At 47.0% G+C, this 23,223-nt stretch overlaps 1 protein-coding gene across 1 annotated transcript in view; it reads left to right on the plus strand.

Annotated features, from left to right (window-relative positions):
• LOC121558530 (kin of IRRE-like protein 3) overlaps positions 1 to 23,223 on the plus strand; it is a 442,346-nt gene that overhangs the window by 189,365 nt on the left and 229,758 nt on the right. The window contains exon 4 of the mRNA XM_045211752.1: positions 15,088 to 15,245. Coding sequence (XP_045067687.1) covers positions 15,088 to 15,245 — 158 coding nt within the window. The remainder of the gene's footprint in view (positions 1 to 15,087; positions 15,246 to 23,223) is intronic.

Raw genomic sequence — 23,223 nt, forward strand, 5'->3', positions numbered from 1 at the left:
TCATAAGAAAATAACGATTATTGACTTAAACAAATTTAGAACTGGAGAAGGTGAGAGATTGATTGACACTCTATAAGGAACAATGCATGTCCATAACATTTAATGGAAAGATATATGTCATTTTGCAGCTATGTGGCTGCAAAATGACAGCCACATAGCTACACACAAACGAACACACATGCACACACAAGCACATATAAACACACACTAAAAACACACACACAAACACTGCAATGTCAGTGCCCTCCCAATCTGTGGAGAGCAACTTTGGCGCTACACATCGCTGCTCTGTGACGGAGCCATCTCTGCACGCTGCTGACAGCTCTGGTATCTCACCACTCCTCCCATGTCTCCAGAAAACCTCTTCATCCCTGCCTTCACTCTCCCTCTGTGGGTCAGCACACACACGCATGCACACACACACACACATTCATCTCTCTATCACTGATCATCTGTCTTCTCATTTGGACAGTGTCCACTATGATACTTTGGATAGGCATCATTCATGCATGCAGCTGTAAGAAAATAAAAAAGAAAGGCAAACTAACACAGCTGGTATGAGCAGTTAGAGACAGTCTGTGTGCGGCAGGATCTTGTGACCTACAAACAGGTGTATGGTGACAGCACTTGAAGAGGCCTGTGATTTGGGACAGTGAGCCACGTATGTCTCTTGTCTTCCACCTACGATGGATTTTTTTTTTTTCTCCCTTCTCTTTTGTGATCTATCTATCACAACCTCTGCAAGCTGTCACGGCGCCGTCGCATTGGGGTGACAGGCGGCTGGCGCGAGCATTCCGCCGAAACCGACGGGCGAGCCGACCCATTGTTGTTCCAGACACGTCGGCAAAAGCAGAGCACTTTGCACGCTGCTTTTTCCAGACCCCCCCCCCCCATCTCAGCTCCTTCTGAGGTTACCCCTCTCATTCACTCACCTCCAAATTGCCTTTGATACCAACTCTCCTGCTTCTGGAAGGCTGTGTATAGGACTACAGGCTGCTTGGAGAATGTTCCTCAGCCTGGGTTTGGCTGTTAATGACTCAGGTTGTCCGCCATCAGCAGAGCTCCAATGGTAATAGACTGGCTTTACTTCTCTCCCAGTAATGGCGCCATCAAGGTGTTTTCTCAGACCAGGCTAATCCCAGAGGTTCTGAGGTATTGAAATGTCTCCCAGGACACAGGGTAGGTTTATACTCAATGTTTATTCGGACAAGCCCTGCCTATAACAGACTTACTGTCACACATGGTTGGGTTAATTACAAATCCATATGCCTCAGTCTCATTTATACATAACATTGATTATACACTAAAAGTAAATTATCTCACTAAAACACAATCAATCAGCCCTGCCTTCTTCTCCCCAGCCTGCTCTGAGTTTAATGGTAAAACATGGCTCTGAGCTCTGGGTTGGGCAAAAACATGAAACAAACCCTAGTGCTATCTCTCTCAGGAGGGGGCGATACAATTCCATTAAACTCCAGTGCTCCTTTAATGAACTTCAGTGGAATCTCTTATCTGAGGAGGAGGGCTGGGCTAATGTAAGTTGTGACACACTGCGTGCCCAATCAAAACACACATCGCCTGGTAGTCTCACTCCCTGAAAAAGGTTGCTTGGAGCATAAATATGTGAAATTAACTGGTACACCTGTGATGGCCCGTGAAGTAGTGACAGACAGGCACACCATAACCCTCCAAATAATCATTAAGGTTGAGAAAAAGTAATGAGCAAGGTACATTTAGAGGTCAAATGTTAATACATGCCTGAGATCCCTCCTCCAGAGCAGGGAGGAAAAACAGGGATTCTAGCAGTATGAGCCAAGTAAGAGGAGAACACATACTGTAGAACCAATCTTCTCTTGATTAATCTACTCCTTTAAAGAAAACTCACAGAATCGCTCTCTTCCACGCCCTATCTCAGACGACAAGAGGATGTTTTTTTGCTCTCCAACCGAGGAGTTGAGAAACTATTGAGCAGTGTGTGTGTTTGTATGTGGGAGATTGCATTATACTCTCCCAGAGTGAAGTGGGGAAAGAGGAAGTATTTCAGCGAGCCAGCTGGTAATTAAAGAGGAGCGATCAATCCGAGCCGCTGACCGGCTCGTGAGAAATCCATTGCGGGGCCGCAGTAAAGCGCTAATTTGGAACCATTAGGGGCTGCCGAGTTTGCAAACAGGCCTGTAATGATGATGACTGGCATGGTTCGAGACCTTTGTGCGGCTGTCAGACTGGCCCGCAAGAAGGACGGTGGTGGAGAGATGGCTTAACAGCAGCCCTGTATGGAGAGAGAGAGAGAGAGGGAACTGGAATTACACTTCCTTTTGTAACTGTCCTGGCAGTTAGACTGTGACTCGGAATAGGCTACTCTTTACTGTTGCTTCATTGTCCACTGTAGAAAGTCCACTGTAGAATGTACAAATATAGATCTATGGCATGTGAGGTAGAGGGGTTGAGGTAAACTACTTGCCCATTGTTCAGTCATGCAGTACTTACAGTACGTCTGAGTGAGCCTTTGGTTTTGTGAGGGGATTGCCCCTGTGTACCTAAAAGGGAAACCCACAGTGGGAGCTTGAGGAGTGCAGATGGAGAGCATGCCACCTGTGCCAATCACTTAGCAAAGAGATTACACTGGCTCTCATTCTACTCAGAGATCCTCGGTGTCATCCCTGTGACAGACACCAGACACATTGAGGAAATGAAAAAAGCCCTGTCGGAGGCAGCCAAGCTAGTCGTTCTCATTTTACATTTACATTTTAGTCATTTAGCAGACGCTCTTATCCAGAGCGACTTACAGGAGCATTTTGGGTTAAGTGCCTTGCTTAAGGGCACATCGACAGATTTTTCCCCTAGTCATCCCGGGGATTAGAACCAGCGACCTTTCGGTTACTGGCACAACGCTCTTACCCACTAAGCTACCTGCCACCTCCTCTTTGTCTGTTTTCCATCCACCCATGGCACATCACCGCCCGTCTCCCAGAGCAGAGCACACGACCTGAAAGCGTAACAACAATCTGTGTGTGTTGCCATGGACCTCAGCGTATGGAGATTCCCATGCATTACATCTTAACCTTCGCTAGAGCGGCACTCAGGTCCTCTCTGAGGGAAACCTTATGGATGGTTTAAAGGCTAAACTATTATCAGCTTTACAGGTCAAGATGGGTCAATAATGTCTCTAGGAGAGGGGTTGAAAATAGCCTTTAAAATATTACACTTTCATATTCTGTAGTGGCATTGCATCACTTCCTGGCTGTACTGTACCTACTGGGCACAGACGTCAATTCAACGTCTATTCTACGTTGGTCCAACATAACTTTATTGAAATGACGTGGAAACAACGTTGATTCAACCAGTGTGTGCCCGGTGGGTATCTGGTTTCTGGAAACCTTGAGCTGTCATGTTCTATGATAGAAAGTCAACACATTTTATCTGGATTACCGTATTTTCCGCACTATAAGGCGCACCGGATTATAAGGCGCACCTTCAATGAATGGCCTATTTTAGAACTGTTTTCATATATAGGGCGCACCGGATTATAAGGCGCATAGAATAGAAGATACTGCAGTCAAACGTTTGACCAGGGGCGGTGTGTTCAATAGGGCGATATGGGCGACGCACTGCCAAACGGGAAAAGGAAGGGATTTTTTTTCTAATCAATTATATCACGGCAACAGTAGTTATCAGTGTTCTAATCTGATCTGACTGCCACTAAATGTAAAATCAGGCTAAAGTCGTGCTTCAAATGGCCCCGCCCGTTTTTGGGGCGATTTCAGTCATGTTGAAAATCGCCCAGAAGTCTGTCATAGACTCCCATGTAAAATCTATTTTTTTCAAATTTCAAAGCTTTCAATACAATCTCTATGGGTGTCTGTGGGCTTGCACTTACGCGCTTTCGTCATACGTGACGTAACCATGAACGTAACTAAGAAAATAGCGGCTAGCAGCGTCTCTGTTGCGACCTGCAGTGTGGCGTTATCTTATGTTTTTAATTTGTACACTTAGTGGCGTTATTTTATGTTTTTAATTTGTACACTTAGTTTACAAACATTCTGCCAACCATGGATTTCCAGTGGTGGGTTTTGGACTGATCTTGTTGATCGTGTACATACCCGCTACGAACGGACTAAATAATGAAACGCTGCTGGCAGCGGAATCCATTACAGCTGGGAGACTTGGCTGGATGACAGAGTCCCGGACAGAGAAGTGGAGCCGGCCGGCTTCACCCTGGTCAGAGCGGACCGCGATCTGACACAGTCACAGGGAAAATCGATCCTGGTAAGAGAGCGACTCTGTACCCCCGACATTGAACTGCTTTCTGTGTCACTGCGACCTTACTATCTGCCCCGTGAGTTCCCCCAATTGTTTGTTACCGTTGTGTACTGTTGATAATCACAAGTTTACTGGAGAACTGAGACCAAGTAGAGACTTTGGACAGCGTGGATATGGTATAATAAAGGCAGTTTATTCAGAGGTAAAGATATCTGGAATCGCGTGCACGGACTCGTTCGTCAAACTCTTAGGGAGCTATCTGAAGAGAGCCCCGAAAACATTGTGTGCAGACATTTTATACAATAAATGATGTAGGTTGAATCTAGTAGTTCTGATCTTCTGATTGGTCCTGATGAGTTGGGCGAGGTCCCCTCCACTGTTGCATTGGCTCTGAGTCGGGTTCTCTGTCTTCAAATGTTCAGCCTAAAGAGAGGGGATTTTTGTGTGTGTGTGTGTGTGTTTAACAGTGATGATGTGTGTGTGTGTGTGTGTTATCAGTGATGATGTGTGTGTGTGTGTGTGTGTGTGTGTGTGTCCGTGTCCTCAGAGCAAGAACTCGTGAGTTGGAAGAACTGAGAGACCTATGGCGTGGGTGTTGTCCTTGGCCACCTGCTGACAAGGCTGACAAGATAGGACTCTTTTGTCCATTGTTATAGGATAGGAACAGCATTGATTGAAAACAAACGCCCAACACAAAATGGGTCATGCACAAGATTTTAGTCAGACCAAGCTATAACATTATATATTTACTACGACAGTACATTCAACCAAAAGCTAATATAACAAAGGCATCAGAGATTATTTATAATCTGTCACAGAAACTGGAATCCATCTCCCCAGATCAGTCAATAAATGCTTCTGGTATTGACTTATATGCTGCCCCTGTCTTCATGTTGTTGCTGGACATATCTTTTTTAAAATGTGTGTAGGTCACCTAAATCATCAGAAAAATTGCCCCTCCTGAGAATTTTTTCAGGAGCCGCCACTGCGTTTGACTGGGGTTGCGTTATGCATCCACTAGATAGTGTCACGGTTTACTAAGCCAGAACCCAGAAGCAGACCAGGACAAGGTAAGTGGTGTCAAAGGTGAGTGTTTATTTAACTGATCCACGAGTGCAGCTGAATAATCCAGGGAACAGAGCGGGCGGCGTGGATGAGTTGTTGAGGGTGCAGTAGTTGGTCCAATGATGGCTCGGCAGCCGCCGACCATCAGGCAGAGGTGGGGTGAAGGTTCCGGACGAGTGACTGCAGGGAGAACAAAACGGAGGTAAGCATACAACAAGCAAACAAGGTGCAAAACAACAAAACTAATGCTCTAAGCTCTAAGACTAGATCCGCTGATAAACATACTGTTCATGGCTAACGATCCGGCAGGGAATGGATGTTAGGCCAGAGCCTAAGAAGGGTGATGATCAGGACCAGGTGTGCAGATTGCTGATGGGATGCAGGTGCGGAAATCAAGAGAGCTCCCGCCTAGCAACGTTGCCCGGCAACCAGGCAGGGAGCGTTCCAGAACCCTCGGGAAACTGGAGATCACGAGCAGAAAGACTAGTACACAGACAGGACCCGACTCAGACTGCCGGGATCGTTACAGTACCCCCTCCGACGAACGCCACCGGGCGGACTCCCGGAGCGCCAGGATGGAGGCGGTAGAAGTCACGAATGAGGTCAGCATCTAGGATCTGTCGCCGCGGAATCCAACTCCTCTCTTCAGGACCATACCCCTCCCAGTCCACGAGATACTGGAAACCCCGGCCCCGCCGTCTGGAATCCATGATGCGTCGCACCGTGTAGGCAGGACCACCTCCGATCATTCGAGGAGGAGGAGGAGGAGGCGGAGGAGGCAACAGAGGACTGAGGAAAACAGGCTTGAGGCAGGAGACATGAAAGGTGGGATGGACTCTGAGCGTCCTCGGTAGTTTGAGTCGAACTGCCACCGGATTGATCACCTTCTCCACCACCAACGGACCAATGAACTTCGGTAACAACTTCCTAGACTCAGTCCGTAAAGGAAGATCCCGTGTGGCCAACCAGACCCTATCTCCGATGGTATAGGTGGGAGCGGGGATCCGGCGACGATTCGCCTGGAGCTGATACCGGTCCGAAACTCTAAGGAGTGCCTTTCTGGCCCGATGCCAGGTCCGGTGGCAACGACGAATATGGGCCTGAACAGAAGGCACTGAGAGCTCCTTCTCCTGAGAAGGGAACAAGGGAGGTTGGTAGCCATACAGGCACTGGAAGGGAGACATCCCAGTGGCAGATGTAGGGAGAGTATTGTGGGCATACTCAACCCAAGGCAACTGAGAGACCCAGGAGGTGGGGTTGGAAGAGACCAGGCAGCGTAGCGTGGATTCCATCTTCTGGTTGGCTCTCTCCGCCTGACCATTAGATTGGGGGTGAAAACCAGATGTGAGACTGACTGTAGCTCCAATGGCCAAACAGAAGGACTTCCAGACAGCAGAGGTAAACTGAGGGCCACGGTCGGAAACGATATCACTGGGCAAACCGTGGACCCTGAAAACCTCCCTAACCAGGATCTCGGACGTCTCCGAGGCAGAGGGAAGCTTGGCAATAGGCACAAAGTGGGCGAACTTGCTGAATCTGTCCACGATAGTCAGAACGACCGTGTTCCCCTCAGAAGCGGGCAACCCAGTGACAAAGTCCAGGGGCCAGATGCGACCATGGTCGCCGGGGAATAGGAAGGGGGTGAAGTAGTCCAGAGCTGGGCCGATTGGTACTCTTATTCTGCGCACACACTGGACAGGCAGCAACAAAACCCCGAGTATCCTCGGCCATGGCAGGCCACCAAAAAGCGTCTGCGAAGAAACGCCATCGTCCGAGCCACGCCAGGGTGACAAGCCATCTTGCTGGCGTGGGACCATTTGAGGACAGCAGGACGAACCGACTCAGGCACAAACAACCGACCGGGTGGACCGTTACCGGGACCGGGCTGCGTCCGAAGGGCCGCCATCACCTCCTCCTCAATCTTCCACATAACTGCTCCCACGACGCAGTTCCGGGGGAGAATTGTCTCGGTCTTGGACCCACTCTCTTCCGTCTTGGAGAACATCCGGGACAAGGCGTCCGCCTTGCCGTTCTTAGATCCAGGTCGGAACGTCAGGGGAAAACTTGAATCGTCCGAAAAACAACGCCCACCTGGCCTGACGGGAGTTGAGACGTCTAGCCGATTGCACGTAAGCAAGATTCTTGTGGTCAGTCCAGACAATAAACGGTTGCTCCGCCCCCTCCAACCAGTGGCGCCACTCCTCCAAGGCAAGTTTCACCGCGAGAAGCTCCCGGTTACCCACATCGTAATTCCTCTCCGCAGGCGAAAGGCGACGAGAGTAGTAGGCGCAGGGATGGAGTTTACTGTCCGTGGAGCATCGCTGCGACAGGATGGCGCCAACTCCCACATCAGACGCGTCCACTTCAACGACGAACTGACGGGCCGTGTCCGGTTGAGAGAGAATCGGTGCGTTGGTGAATCGCCTCTTCAAATCCAGAAACGCTCGATCCGCCTCCGGATTCCACTTGAAGGTCCTGATACTGGAAGTCAAGGCAGTTAACGGAGCGGCCACACGGCTGTAATCCCGGATGAATCTGCGGTAGAAATTCGCAAACCCCAAAAATCTCTGGAGCTGCAATCTCGTACCGGGCTGGGCCCATTCCAGAACCGCTCTAACCTTCTCCTGGTCCATCCTAATCTCTCCCCTGGAGATGATGTACCCGAGAAAGGATGTCGTGTGGGCGTGAAACTCGCACTTCTCGGCCTTCACGAACAGGCGATTCTCCAACAATCGCTGCAGAACCTGCCGGACATGCTGGACGTGGTCGGAAGGTTCCTTCGAGAAGATCAGAATGTCATCCAGGTAAACAAACACAAAGAGACCGATCATATCTCTCAGGACGTCGTTCACCATACTCTGGAATACCGCTGGAGCATTGGTCAGTCCAAACGGCATCACCTGATACTCGAAGTGACCCATCGGTGTATTGAAACCCGTCAACCACTCGTCCCCCTCTCTGATCCGGACCATGTGATACGCATTGCGTAGGTCTAGCTTGGTGAACACCGTAGCACCCTGTAAGGAGTCGAAGGCAGAACTCATCAAGGGCAGGGGATACTTGTTCTTGACCGTGATGTCATTCAACCCCCGATAATCAATACACGGTCGAAGAGAGCCATCCTTCTTACCCACAAAGAAGAATCCTGCCCCCAGGGGTGATGACGAGGGACCGAACGAGACCAGCAGCTAGGGACTCCTTGATGTAGGTCTCCAAAGCCTCACGTTCAGGTCGGGAGATACTGTATAACCTTCCCTTAGGGTAGACAGCTCCAGGGAACAGGTTGATGGCACAATCATATGGTCGGTGGGGAGGGAGTGACAGAGCCTTCTGCTTACTGAACACTTCCCCCAAATCGTGATATGTCTCGGGAACCAGGGACAAATCTGGGGGTTTAGCCTCAATCACCTGACTGGGAACCGAATGGGGACAGGCAGTCTTGAGACAGTTAGCATGACAATCAAGGCTCCAACTTCGTTACCTTGCCCGTCACCCAATCGAACGTGGGATTGTGTTCCTTCAGCCAGGGGTATCCAAGGACCAGAGGAACATGGGAAGACGGCAGAATGAAGAATGAAATCATCTCAGAATGATTCCCCGACAACAGCATCTTAACCGGTTCAGTCCTCATCGTGATACGTGCCAGACTACTGCCGTCCAGAGTGGTAGCTTCAATGGCTTCCGGCAATTGCTCCTGGAAAGCCCCAGCTGTTCCACCAACTCGGCATCAAGAAAGCTTCCATCGGCACCTGAATCGATAAAAGCGTTAATCGCTAAGCTCTGATTCCTGTTCATAAGGGTAGCCGGGAAACGGGGTCTGACAGAGGTATTGAGAGGTCGAAACTGGCTCGCTAAAAGTCCTCCCAACTTTAGCGAGCCGCGCAGTTTGACGACCGCCGGGAACCAGTGGCGAGGTAATGTCCCGAACCACCACAGTAGAGGCAACAGTTAGTCCTACGTCTGTGTTGGCGCTCCTCCTTGGTTAACCCGTGCCGCCCCCACTTGCATGGGTTCAGAATCGGGAGACAGGACCTCTCCACTAATCCTGTGTGGTGGACGATGATCGACGTATTCTGGTCCAATCCCCGACCCGACTGGCACCTGAGAAGCTGATCGGTTGGGACGGGACCCATTGCTTCTCCCTCCTTCGCTCTCGGACTCGATTATCCACCCGAATAGACAAGGCTACCAAGCTGTCCAGGTCACTAGGCTCCGGATAGGAGATCAACTCATCCTTGAGCTGCTCCGACAGACCCTGGTAAAAGGCCGCTTGCAGAGACTCCTCATTCCACCCACTCTCCACAGCCAACGTCTTGAACTCGATCACGAAGTCGGCCACGCTGCGAGTTCCTTGGCGAAGCGAAAACAGGCGCCTAGCTGCGTCCCTCCCTCGGACGGAATGGTCGAAGAGCTTCCTCATCTCGGCCGTGAACCCCTGGTATGAAGCCATGCAGGGATCCTGTCGTTCCCAAACGGCTGAAGCCCACTCAGCGCTCGACCACGCAGCAACTCAATCACAAAGGCTATCCTAGCTTTGTCTGTGGCATAAGAGTAGGGCTGTAGATCGAACACTAATCCACACTGCAAAAGGAAGGAACGGCATCTTCCCAGCTCCCCCTCATATTTATCCGGCGTCGGAACCTTGGGCTCACGGAAGGGCACAGCTCCAGACGCGGCAGGCGAGATGGGTGAAACCGGTAGTGGATCCTCCACCGGAAACTTGCGCTGGTTCTGGACCTCCGTCAGACCGGTAGACAGGTTCCGAACTGACAACGCGATCTCCTGTAGTACCGTGCTATGATGGCCCAACATCTTCTCCTGATGGGTAATGGCATGGCGAACAGAGTCCAGGTCCGCTGGGTTCATTACTGGCCGGATCGTTCTGTCACGGTTTACTAAGCCAGAACCCAGAAGCAGACCAGGACAAGGTAAGTGGTGTCAAAGGTGAGTGTTTATTTAACTGATCCACGAGTGCAGCTGAATAATCCAGGGAACAGAGCGGGCGGCGTGGATGAGTTGTTGAGGGTGCAGTAGTTGGTCCAATGATGGCTCGGCAGCCGCCGACCATCAGGCAGAGGTGGGGTGAAGGTTCGGACGAGTGACTGCAGGGAGAACAAAACGGAGGTAAGCATACAACAAGCAAACAAGGTGCAAAACAACAAAACTAATGCTCTAAGCTCTAAGACTAGATCCGCTGATAAACATACTGTTCATGGCTAACGATCCGGCAGGGAATGGATGTTAGGCCAGAGCCTAAGAAGGGTGATGATCAGGACCAGGTGTGCAGATTGCTGATGGGATGCAGGTGCGGAAATCAAGAGAGCTCCCGCCTAGCAACGTTGCCCGGCAACCAGGCAGGGAGCGTTCCAGAACCCTCGGGAAACTGGAGATCACGAGCAGAAAGACTAGTACACAGACAGGACCCGACTCAGACTGCCGGGATCGTTACAGATAGAGCTGTGCTAAAGGGAATGTCAACAAAACAGTCAGATAAAGTCAAACTTTATTAAGCGTTCTGACAACAATTTTGGGGTCTTTATACACACACAAGTGGTGTGGGACTGTGAGTAAGCACAGTACCGGTGTTTACTGACTACGATAGCCGTAATGCTGCAAGCGGTGCGGCTTTGTAGTTTACCAGTCGTACTGAAACATTTCATTATTATAAAATTGTTTTTATTGTTTTTTCATACTGAAACAATTTGACAGAGCGCCTTGAGCGCCGTGTACAACCAGAATGGATCAACTAATTAACCAATTGATCCATATATAAGGCGCTCCGGATTATAAGGCGCACTGTCGTTTTTTTTGAAAATTAAAGGCTTTTAAGTGCGCCTTATAGTGCGGAAAATATGGTAGTTAACAGCCGTTGCTCTTCCTTGATGGCATGGTATTGTGACTGGAGTGGTGACAGTCAATACCAGCCTGAATCCACAATCCACTTACTCCATCTTTAATATGCATGCCTGTGCTGTCGTCAGTCACATAGTGTTAGGCTCTAAGAGAGCTCCAAATGGAGCAGTTTTTCCTTTCAATTTGCCACTTCAGAAGATGAAATCTTTGCATACCTCAAACAACTTGACAGTTAATTAATGTTTCAGCAGCATTGAGTGAGCACTGACAGCAATCCAATAACACTGGATCTCTAGAAGCAACTGTCATCTCTCCATCTCTGTTCCTCACTATTTCATATCTTCATGAACAAATGAGAGGGTTGATAGGGCTTCTCTCATTCATGTGACAAAGAGAAGGGTAAAGCTTGTTTCCAATCTTACACAACAATATTACCATTCTACAATGTACTGTATGTCCATTTGTTCAGACACAGTATTTCTATCTTACACCAACCTGTATAACTTTAAATCATGAAGAACACCAGATCAAAAGGTCATGAAATAATCACAATATTTTCTGTACAAACAAAACGTTTCACACTATATCACTGTTGCCAGAGGCATCTGAAGAGGCAGGAATGTGTCTATGGGTCTGGTCTAGAAACAGGTTGGAGAATCACCTGGGAGCTGAGTCACAAGGCTTAGCCAGACTGAACTGGCAAAGCAGAAAAGCAGCCCTTCTCCCCAGCTCTCCCCTGCTGCACAATCCCACACTTTGTCATAGTATGTCACCGGTACTTTTTAATTGCTTGTCCTAAGGAAGGAGGACGTGTGTGGAAACAGGGGAATGCATCAGTTATATTTAGTCTGCAGTTTTCTTTCCTTCCATAACCCCAAAAATAAAATTAACTAGAGGCAATAAAAATAACCTGTATGAGCTTCCTTCCTGAGTTTGGATGTTAACTCTATTTTATGCCAGAAGATGTAGATGTGTTGATGGTGACACAGTCCTTGTTGATCATCCATAGGTGATTTCAGCCAGTAGTTTTGAAAGTTGTGCTCACGAGCCAAAAGAGGTCCCTATTTTTTGTGTACTACGGTATGTCATCCAATTGTGTAATGCTTCATCCATTTCGTATTATATGTTACGTCCTGCAATTTTGTTATATAGGTTTTTGCAATTCGTATGATTTTTTTGGTTGATGCAATTTGTACAATATGTTATGAATTTGTTGTGCTTAACATCCCTGACTACATCTTTAACCTTTAGCATTAAATGAGTCAGTGACACGGCAGAAAAGGAAAATGGCCCTTTCTACAACAATAAATGTATAACTGTATAGCATGTACAGTGAGGGAAAAAAGTATTTGATCCCCTGCTGATTTTGTACGTTTGCCCACTGACAAAGACATGATCAGTCTATAATTTTAATGGTAGGTTTATTTGAACAGTGAGAGACAGAATAACAACAAAAAAATCCAGAACAACGCATGTCAAAAATGTTATAAATTGATTTGCATTTTAATGAGGGAAATAAGTATTTGACCCCTCTGCAAAACATGACTGAGTACTTGGTGGCAAAACCCTTGTTGGCAATCACAGAGGTCAGATGTTTCTTGTAGTTCGCCACAAGGTTTGCACACATCTCAGGAGGGATTTTGTTCCACTCCTCTTTGCAGATCTTCTCCAAGTCATTAAGGTTTTGAGGCTGACGTTTGGCAACTCGAACCTTCAGCTCCCTCCACAGATTTTCTATGGTATTAAGGTCTGGAGACTGGCTAGGCCACTCCAGGACCTTAATGTGCTTCTTCTTGAGCCACTCATTTGTTGCCTTGGCCGTGTGTTTTGGGTCATTGTCATGCTGAAATACCCATCACCGACCCATTTTTAATGCCCTGGCTGAGGGAAGGAGGTTCTCACCCAAGATTTGACGGTACATGACCCCGTCCATCGTCCCTTTGATGCAGTGAAGTTGTCCTGTCCCCTTAGCAGAAAAACACCCCCAAAGCATAATGTTTCCACCTCCATGTTTGACGGTGGGGATGGTGTTCTTGGGGTCATAGGCAGCATTCCTCCTCCTCCAAACACGGCGAGTTGAGTTGATGCCAAAGAGCTCGATTTTGGTCTCATCTGACCACAACACTTTCACCCAGTTCTCCTCTGAATTATTCAGATGTTCATTGGCAAACTTCAAACGGGCCTGTATATGTGCTTTCTTGAGCAGGGGGACCTTGCGGGCGCTGCAGGATTTCAGTCCTTCACAGCGTAGTGTGTTACCAATTGTTTTCTTGGTGACTATGTTCCCAGCTGCCTTGAGATCATTGACAAGATCCTCCCGTGTAGTTCTGGGCTGATTCCTCACCGTTCTCATGATCATTGCAACTCCACGAGGTGAGATCTTGCATGGAGCCCCAGGCCGAGGGAGATTGACAGTTATTTTGTGTTTCTTCCATTTGCGAATAATCGCACCAACTGTTGTCACCTTCTCACCAAGCTGCTTGGCGATGGTCTTGTAGCCCATTCCATCCTTGTGTAGGTCTACAATCTTGTCCCTGACATCCTTGGAGAGCTCTTTAGTCTTGGCCATGGTGGAGAGTTTGGAATCTGATTGATTGATTGCTTCTGTGGACTCCCTGTGGACTCCCTTTAAGAGTGTGCTCCTAATCTCAGCTCGTTACCTGTATAAAAGACACCTGGGAGCCAGATATCTTTCTGATTGAGATGGGGTCAAATACTTATTTCCCTCATTAAAATGTAAATAAATTCATAACATTTTTGACATGCGTTATTCTGGATTTCTTTGTTGTTATTCTGTCTATCACTGTTCAAATAAACCTACCATTAAAATTATAGACTGATCATTTCTTTGTCAGTGGGCAAACATACAAAATCAGCAGGGGATCAAATACTTTTTTCCCTCACTGTATAGGCCATTGTCCATAAAATCATTCAACAGTGTAGCACAGTATCCATAGTTCCCCCTTTTTCATACCAACCCTTGGCTGTTTGACAGAAGAACCCCGCCCACCTTCTCTCTCCGACCCTCTCACTCTCACAGGCAAATATGCCAGCTGCTCGCAGCCTTTGATTCCATCATGCCCCAGATCTGCACTGTAATGAGCGTTGCAGGCCAATCAATAATTCACTGGAGTTTGAATAAAAACAGGGTGATCAGCATGTGTGTAAAAAGAGGAGTGTAATCAGTGCCATTCAGGGGCCTGCATTCTGCAGTTATCCACCACTCTCTTCCTCTATCTGTCTCTTTTCTGCATATGAGATGACGACTGACTGCCATTCCCTGGCAATCTGTCAATTCTATTCAAAGGTTTGATTGCCCCAATTGCCTCCATGTATGGACATGTAAAAGTCATGATTAAAATGCAGCAATGTCTGTATCATCCATTCACATTGTCAGTAACAGCACAAAGCTGAACTGTGCTTTGGATTTCTGAGGCCTCTTATTCTGAGTCCATTGTTGGTTACACTCCATACATATGAGGTGACCAAAGTCTGCCCAATACGCCTCTGACATCTCTGCATCAGTGAACATAGACACCAGGGATTTCAATTTCACAGGAGAGAAAAGGGAAAAAAACTGAAACCCCTCATCTCACTTGTCATTCACAAAGCTATATTGTATTTGAAGTAATCTCCCTGTCCTTGGCTTGCACAGTATTACTCAAAAAGAGAGAACAGGTAGTTTTACACATAGTCACACAGATACAGAGCTCACCTTATACGAACCTTCTTATGTCCAAGACATATCTTCTATCAATCCAATGGATGAGTCTGAGGTTTGACCAATACCTTCATCAGTGAACATAATGACACTCTGCCTTGAAAAAACAGTTGTCGTTGTATACAAGTATATGCTATTACATGTTTATAACGTAGCTACAACACAATGCCTTTCTGTTTTCCCTCCAGTTCCTCCTGAGGACCCAGTGATCAGTGGTGGTCCAGTGGTGAGCCTGAGAGCAGGAGATCCCCTAAACCTGACCTGCCATGCTGACAACGCCAAGCCAGCCGCATCCATCATCTGGATCCGCAATGGAGAGGTCCTCAATGGAGCCATGTACTCCAAGGTAAGCATCGAGGTGTGTAATACACAGTTTGTTTTTTAAGGGTGGAGGGAGGGCTGGGGGTTTTGAGGGGGGAGTGGTTAGACACTTACCCATTCCCATAGGTAGAAAGCAAAAGCCCTCAATTATTATTACGGACAAAATGAGCCAAACACTATTTTCCTCTATTTAATAGGTTATGTCACTCATCAAATTCCAGTTGACACTAGTCAATCCTTTCCTTGAAGTTTGTTGTGAATAGCCACTTTAAGAGCACTAGCCATCTGTGACGGGTGATTACTTGTGTCATCTGTAAACTGTGCCTCAGCATTCAGCCTAGTTTGATTGGAATAAAATCCCCCGAAAATCCGGTGTCTTCTCTGGGATATCTAAAGGATGTTTGTCCTCGTCACCCAGCTAATGCATCTACTCAACAAGTAGATGGTGTGGCGATACAGTAGATGATGGGGCGATACAGTGAGCGAAGGGGGTCAAATACTTATTTCCCTAATTAAAATGCAAATCAATTTATAACATTTTTGACATGCGTTTTTCTGGATTTTGTTGTTGTTATTCTGTCTGTCACTGTTCAAATAAACCTACCATTAAAATTATAGACTGATCATGTCTTTGTCAGTGGGCAAACGTACAAAATCAGCAGGGGATCAAATACTTTTTTCCCTCACTGTAAGAATGAAAGTCAGTGACTATCCAGCGCCTTTGCTGTCTCCTACGTGCCCTGATCACTCTTTTCAGTGGCAGGGTCCATAAAGAGATCCAGAGTCCATAAAGAGATCCAGAGTCAATCCAGAGTCAATAAAGAGATCCAGGGTCCATAAAGAGATCCGTTCGGTCACTTCTCTGTTGGAGAAGCCGTCCCTGATCTGTGGTATTCAGAGAAGATTATCTGCCAACCAACCCTAGCCTTCAACTCAACCATCACTCCACCACACATAATGCCACACCACACTGCCATCTGACCCCTCTGGCACTTCAATGACACTAACTCGCAGGCTAAACATGTAATCAATGCCACTGTGTGAATTTCCATATAAACGAGGAGAGTGAGCGGGCACCAACTCTCTCTCCGCTGTCTCATCCCATTATCGTATTTTTTCAAGAGCAGATAAATGCCATTGATTGGGCTGTGATACAGCACAAGCCCATTTGAATAAAACGATTGCCGGAGGTGCCGTTTGCTAATAGTAGGGGGATAGCGTGCTTCCTACCTGCACTTCCTCTTTCTGAAACAGCAGCAGCAGTGATGTGGGGACATTGTAGCCCAGCTGATGGATGGCAACAGCAGCTGAGCCATGCAGTCTCTAGTCACAGCCCTCCCCTCATTTCACTACCATTAAAAATAAATGCGTTCAATTAAAAGTGGATGATTGTCTCCTGAGAAATTTAGCTTTTGAGAGGATAATTGTCTGTCCTGCCTCACCTCGACCCTCGCCTCGCTCCACACTCCACAGATGATGGGAGGTAATGTGGCCAGATGTGCTAGAGTGAGATGGTAGTTTCCTGATGATGGCTTCCTCCACTCTACAAGAATGGCATTGACCCCTATAGGTCTCAGAATGACCTCCCTCAATATCCTAATGGATCAATTATCTTTAATTAAGCTGTTACTTTGTGATAAGTACTTGGACCTGGTATGGTCTTACTGTATGAAGCAGTCATTAAAAAGATCTGGTTATACTGCATGTGAATGGCATTGAGTATGGGCTTGACCTGGTACCTGCGGATGTAGGTTGTTGTACTCGTTGCATACTGTACGTTGTGAGGGGGCCTAGTACAAGCTTCAGATGATGGAAACATCTGAATTTGAGAGCAAGGGAGCATAACTAAACCCTAACCGTCTCGTAGTCGGTTCGATTCCCACGGGGGACCAGTACGAAAAAAGTATGAAAATTAATGCACTCACTACTGTAAGTCGCTCTGCATAAGAGTGTCTGCTAAATTACTAAAATGTATAATGTCAATGTAAACCCAAACCACATTTCAGACTGATGAAAAAACATAAGGGGTGTCACCATAGTAACATCCACAGGGCTGAGGGAATCCATTACTCTGTGAAGCATTCAAATGCATGACACCAGAAAGGAAGTTCTGCTTATCGTCCCTCTCTTCCTCCACAGATAAGTTTCCTTGCTCATTCCTCCCCCACAAACCTTCAAAGACGCTTCTTTATCTGTATTTCAATTTCATTATTTTCCTCCCAACCTTCATCTCAGCAAAGTTTTCTGTATAATTAGAGCGATTTCCTTTTAATAGTAATGCTCACTACCAAGTGAGGCAGGGGGAAATCATCCCGGAAAAAGTAACCAATTAACTTTAGAGAGTGTATTATACATGTCACATTTTTCACATTCAAAGACAGGTAGAGTTCAAAGTAGTTGCCCTGCATATTAATCTATAATACCCATTATTATTCCAGTATTTCCATATTACTCACTACATTTAACGTTTTTCAAATGATTAAAAAAGTATCAGTCTCTCACTTTTTCATTGTTTTTCTCTCTTGTCAAGCTAATTAACCTTGCTGGCTTTGTGCAAGAGAAATTAAAAGTAGCCTTGGGTGCACTAAAAGAGTAGTTTAATTAATATTGTTAAACAGAATCTGACTTTCTGGTAGTAGGATTATATAAATTAATCAAATAAGACCTCTTTAACCCCATGACCAGAGAAAATTGTGAAAATATATTATTTTCTCTTTTGTAGAAATAGGTTGTACAAAGTTTATGCAATTTATATTTTTTCTAAGTAAAATTAATATCTGGTAATGAGCTTTGAAATGTGCTTCTGGTGTGGTCTGATTTAATTTAACCTGGAGCCACATTTCATGTTTGGACATATCAAAGGCTCATTAGATTAACAGCATAATATTAATGTCAGCCCAATTATTAGTGTAAACAGGGACTAGACATCCCTCTGAGCCCCCCTTTATATTCCCTTTCACTGGGATTTTTACCTAAACTAATCAAAGCAGTTCAGGTATGCCTGCAAGGTGAAAACTGTCCATGTTACATTTTTTGTTAACCTTCCTGTTAATTGTAATAAACAGAAAAACAATTAGTGTTAAGGTTAGGTAAAAACAATATACAGCTTGTCAGAATTAGACTCTGGACTACAAAACCTGCAAAATAGAAAAAGCTCCATATTTATCAGTAGAAATGTAACCAGCATTATCACTATACTATAGGTTCACTCATATTCACTCAATATCACCTTCTACTGTCTCTGCCCCCTTATCCCATATATTGAAGAGCAACCTTCACTCTCTCCCTCTCCATTTTTAAATTAATTTCTTAACTTGGGAAAGGTATTCTCCTCACATGCTCCAGGCAGTGATATGGGAAATCATAAATTTGTAATTTGGGCTATTTTAAAACAGCTAGTGGCTGGGTGTTGAGTTCTATGCTGTATCCAGGCCTGTACAAGATTAATGACTTCAGACAGGTCCAGAGCTATGAGAGAAACAATCCTGATGGTGTCAGAAAGGATATTACATTGACACATCCCGCTGCTGACAGCTAATACGTTCTGCTTTAGAGGTCCCAGGGCTTCTGTAGCCTGGTGAGATCTGAGACACTCTTCACCAAGTCCTTTTGTTTTCATGCAAATGCAGAATAATAATACAGTGGGGGAAAAAAGTATTTAGTCAGCCACCAATTGTGCAAGTTCTCCCACTTAAAAAGATGAGAGAGGCCTGTAATTTTCATCATAGGTACACGTCAACTATGAAAGACAAAATTAGAAGAAAAAAATCCAGAAAATCACATTGTAGGATTTGTAATGAATTTATTTGCAAATTATGGTGGAAAATAAGTATTTGGTCAATAACAAAAGTTTCTCAATACTTTGTTATATACTCTTTGTTGGCAATGACACAGGTCAACATTTTTCTCTAAGTCTTCACAAGGTTTTCACACACTGTTGCTGGTATTTTGGCCCATTCCTCCATGCAGATCTCCTCTAGAGCAGTGATGTTTTGGGGCTGTTGCTGGGCAACACAGACTTTCAACTCCCTCCAAAGATGTTCTATGGGGTTGAGATCTGGAGACTGGCTAGGCCACTCCAGGACCTTGAAATGCTTCTTACGAAGCCACTCCTTCGTTGCCCGGGCGGTGTGTTTGGGATCATTGTCATGCTGAAAGACCCAGCCACGTTTTATCTTCAATGCCCTTGCTGATGGAAGGAGGTTTTCACTCAAAATCTCACGATACATGGCCCCATTCATTCTTTCCTTTACACGGATCAGTCGTCCTGGTCCCTTTGCAGAAAAACAGCCCCAAAGCATGATGTTTCCACCCCCATGCTTCACAGTAGGTATGGTGTTCTTTGGATGCAACTCAGCATTCTTTGTCCTCCAAACACGACGAGTTTAGTTTTTACCAAAAAGTTATATTTGGTTTCATCTGACCATATGACAGACATTCTCCCAATCCTCTTCTGGATCATCCAAATGCACTCTAGCAAACTTCAGATGGGCCTGGACATGTACTGGCTTAAGCAGGGGGACACGTCTTGCACTGCAGGATTTGAGTCCCTGGCGGCGTAGTGTGTTACTGATGGTAGGCTTTGTTACTTTGGTCCCAGCTCTCTGCAGGTCATTCACTAGGTCCCCCTGTGTGGTTCTGGGATTTTTGCTCACCGTTCTTGTGATCATTTTGACCCCACGGGGTGAGATCTTGCGTGGAGCCCCAGATCGAGGGAGATTATCAGTGGTCTTGTATGTCTTCCATTTCCTAATAATTGCTCCCACAGTTGATTTCTTCAAACCAAGCTGCTTACCTATTGCAGATTCAGTCTTCCCAGCCTGGTGCAAGTCCATCATTTTGTTTCTGGTGTCGTTTGACAGCTCTTTGGTCTTGGCCATAGTGGAGTTTGGAGTGTGACTGTTTGAGGTTGTGGACAGGTGTCTTTTATACTGATAACAAGTTCAAACAGGTGCCATTAATACAGGTAACGAGTGGAGGACAGAGGAGCTGTCACGCCGTGACTCAAGGGACTTGCTTGTATTTGTTGAGTCAGGGTGTGTATTTTCTGTGTTGGGTTTGTCTATGTTAGATTCTACTATGTCTAGATCTATGTTGGCCTGTGTGGTTCCCAATCAGAGGCAGCTGTTGCTCGTTGTCTCTGATTGGGGACCATACTTAGGCAGCCTTTTGGCACAAGTTAGTTGTGGGATCTTGTTCCGTGTAAGGTAGGTTGTTTGTATGCTACCTTGGATTTCACGTTTCGTTTGTTGTTTTGTCGTGTGTTTAGTCGTTAATAAACATGAATGCATATCACGCTGTGCCTTGGTCCTTCTCGTTCATCAACGATCGTGACAGAAGATCCCACCAATCCTGGATCAAGCAGCGTGACGAGGAGAGAGGATGGACTTGGGAGGAGATGAGAGAGAGTCTGGCAAGAGGGATGGAGGCCATGATCACGGGGGAGAGACAAGCCCAAAACATTTTTAGGGGGGCTCACGCCATGGACGACGAGGCAGCAGGAGGCCGCGATAGAGCGGTTCAGCCGTTTGCAGAGGAGGCCGCCAGATTAAGGGGTCATTGGTTCAGAGGGAGCAGAAGGAAAGTGTAGAGGCACGGCGAGAGGAGCTGGTTAGGCAGCAGAAGGACCAATCGAGTGGTGCGTGTCGCCAGTCCGGTCCGGCCCGTTCCTGATTCCCGCACTAAGCCAGTGGTGGGTGTTCCCAGTATGGTTCGGCCCGTTCCTGCTCCTCGCATCAAGCCAGTGGTGCGCATCGCCAGCCCGGTCCGGCCTGTTCTTGTCCCTCGCACCAAGTCAGTGGTGCGGCGTCGCCAACCGGCCCGGCCTGTTCCTGCCCGTGCACCAAGCCAGTGGTGCGCGTCGCCAGCCCGGTCCGACCTGTTCCTGCCCCTCGCACCAAGCCAGTGGTGCGCTCCCCAACCCGGCCCGGCCTGTTCCTGCTCCCCGCACCAGGCCAGTGGTGCGCGTCGCCAGTCGGTATGGCCCGTTCCTGCTCCCGCACCAAGCCAGTGGTGCGGCGTCGTCAGCCCAGTCCGGCCCGTTCCTGCTCCCGCACCAGGCCAGTGGTGCGGCGTTGCCAGTCGGTGCGGCCCGTCCCTGCTCCCCGCACCAAGCCAGTGGTGGCGTCGTCAGCCAAGTCCGGCCCGTTCCTGCTCCCCGCACCAAGCCAGTGGTGCGCGTCGTCAGCCAAGTCCGGCCCGTTCCTGCTCCCCGCACCAAGCCAGTGGTGCGTGTGTCCAGTCCGGCATGGCCCGTGCCTGTTCCACCGGTGCCTGGTCCGGCACCGGTCAGCTGCTCCACTCCGGAGCGGAAGCAATCCGCTCCACCAGGGTCCAGTCCAGCTCCGGTCAGCGGCTCCACTCCGGAGCCAGAGCAGTCCGCTTCACCGGTGCCTGATCCAGTTCCGGTCAGCGGCTCCACCCGGGAGCCAGAGCAGTTCGATCCACCGTCGTTGGGTCCAGCTCCAGTCAGCGGTTCCAGTCCAGACCCAGACGTCAGCCCCTCTCCAGGTTCGGGGTCTCCCACACCAGGGTCCAGACAGGGCGTGGTACTTCGTGGGAGGAAGGAGAGAGGAAGCAGCGCGACAAGGTCCAGACCAGACCAGGGGCGCAACGGGGAGGTGGAGAGTAAGTGGTGGTCACACCCGGAGTCGGATTCAAGGGACTTGTATTTGTTGAGTCAGGGTGTGTATTTTCTGTGTTGGGTTTGTCTATGTTAGATTCTAGTATGTCTAGATCTATGTTGGCCTGTGTGGTTCCCAATCAGAGGCAGCTGTCGCTCGTTGTCTCTGATTGGGGACCATACTTAGGCAGCCTTTTGGCACGAGTTAGTTGTGGGATCTTGTTCCGTGTAAGGTAGGTTGTTTGTATGCTACCTTGGACTTCACGTTTCGTTTGTTGTTTTGTCGTGTGTTTAGTCGTTAATAAACATGAATGTATATCACGCTGCGCCTTGGTCCTTCTCGTTCGTCAACGATCGTGACAGGAGCCTCTTAAAGAAGAAGTTACAGGTCTGTGAGAGCCAGAAATCTTGCTTGTTTGTAGGTGACCAAATACTTATTTTCCACCATAATTTGCAAATAAATTCATTAAAAATTCTACAATGTGATTTTCTGGAGAAAAAAAATTCTCAATTTGTCTGTCATAGTTGACGTGTACCTATGATGAAAATTACAGGCCTCTCTCATCTTTTTAAGTGGGAGAACTTGCACAATTGGTGGCTGACTAAATACTTTTTTTCCCCACTGTATATGATCATGTATCTTTATGCTATTTTGTGTATTCCTTACATACATATTATTTCACTCCAAGACAATAGTATTTTTGCTTCGCTAGGTATAGGTAACTGCCAAAATAATGGAAACACTTGAGTAAATGAGGGATACAAAGTATATTGAAAGCAGGTGCTTCCGCACAGGAGTGATTCCTGAGTTAATTAAGCAATGAACATCCCATCATGCTTAGGGTCATGTACAGAAATGCTGGGCAGGCCATTATTTCCGCTACCATGGCTATTCTCACATAGGATGACAATGCCCCCATCCATTTTACATTTACATTTTAGTCATTTAGCAGACGCTCTTATCCAGAGCGACTTACAGTTAGTGAATACATATATTATTATTTTTTACTGGCCCCCCTTGGGATTTGGAACCCACAACCCTGGCGTTGCAAACGCCATGCTCTATCAACTGAGCTACATCCACAGGGCATGAGTGGTGACTGAATGGTTTTATGAGCATGAAAATTATGTAAACCATATGCCATGGCCGTCTCAGTCACCAGATCTCAACCCCAATGGTGTAAAGTACTTAACTAAAAATACTATACTACCTAAAAATACATATTATTTTTTAGCTATCTGTACTTTACTTTACTATTTCTATGTTTTTCTACTTTTACTTTTCACTACATTCCTAAAGAAAATAATGTACTTTTTACTCCATACATTTACCCTGACACCCAAAATTACTTGTTACATTTTCAATTCTTAGCAGGACAGG

This window comes from Coregonus clupeaformis, chromosome 5, assembly GCF_020615455.1.
Source record: "Coregonus clupeaformis isolate EN_2021a chromosome 5, ASM2061545v1, whole genome shotgun sequence".
NCBI classification, from domain to species: domain Eukaryota; kingdom Metazoa; phylum Chordata; class Actinopteri; order Salmoniformes; family Salmonidae; genus Coregonus; species Coregonus clupeaformis.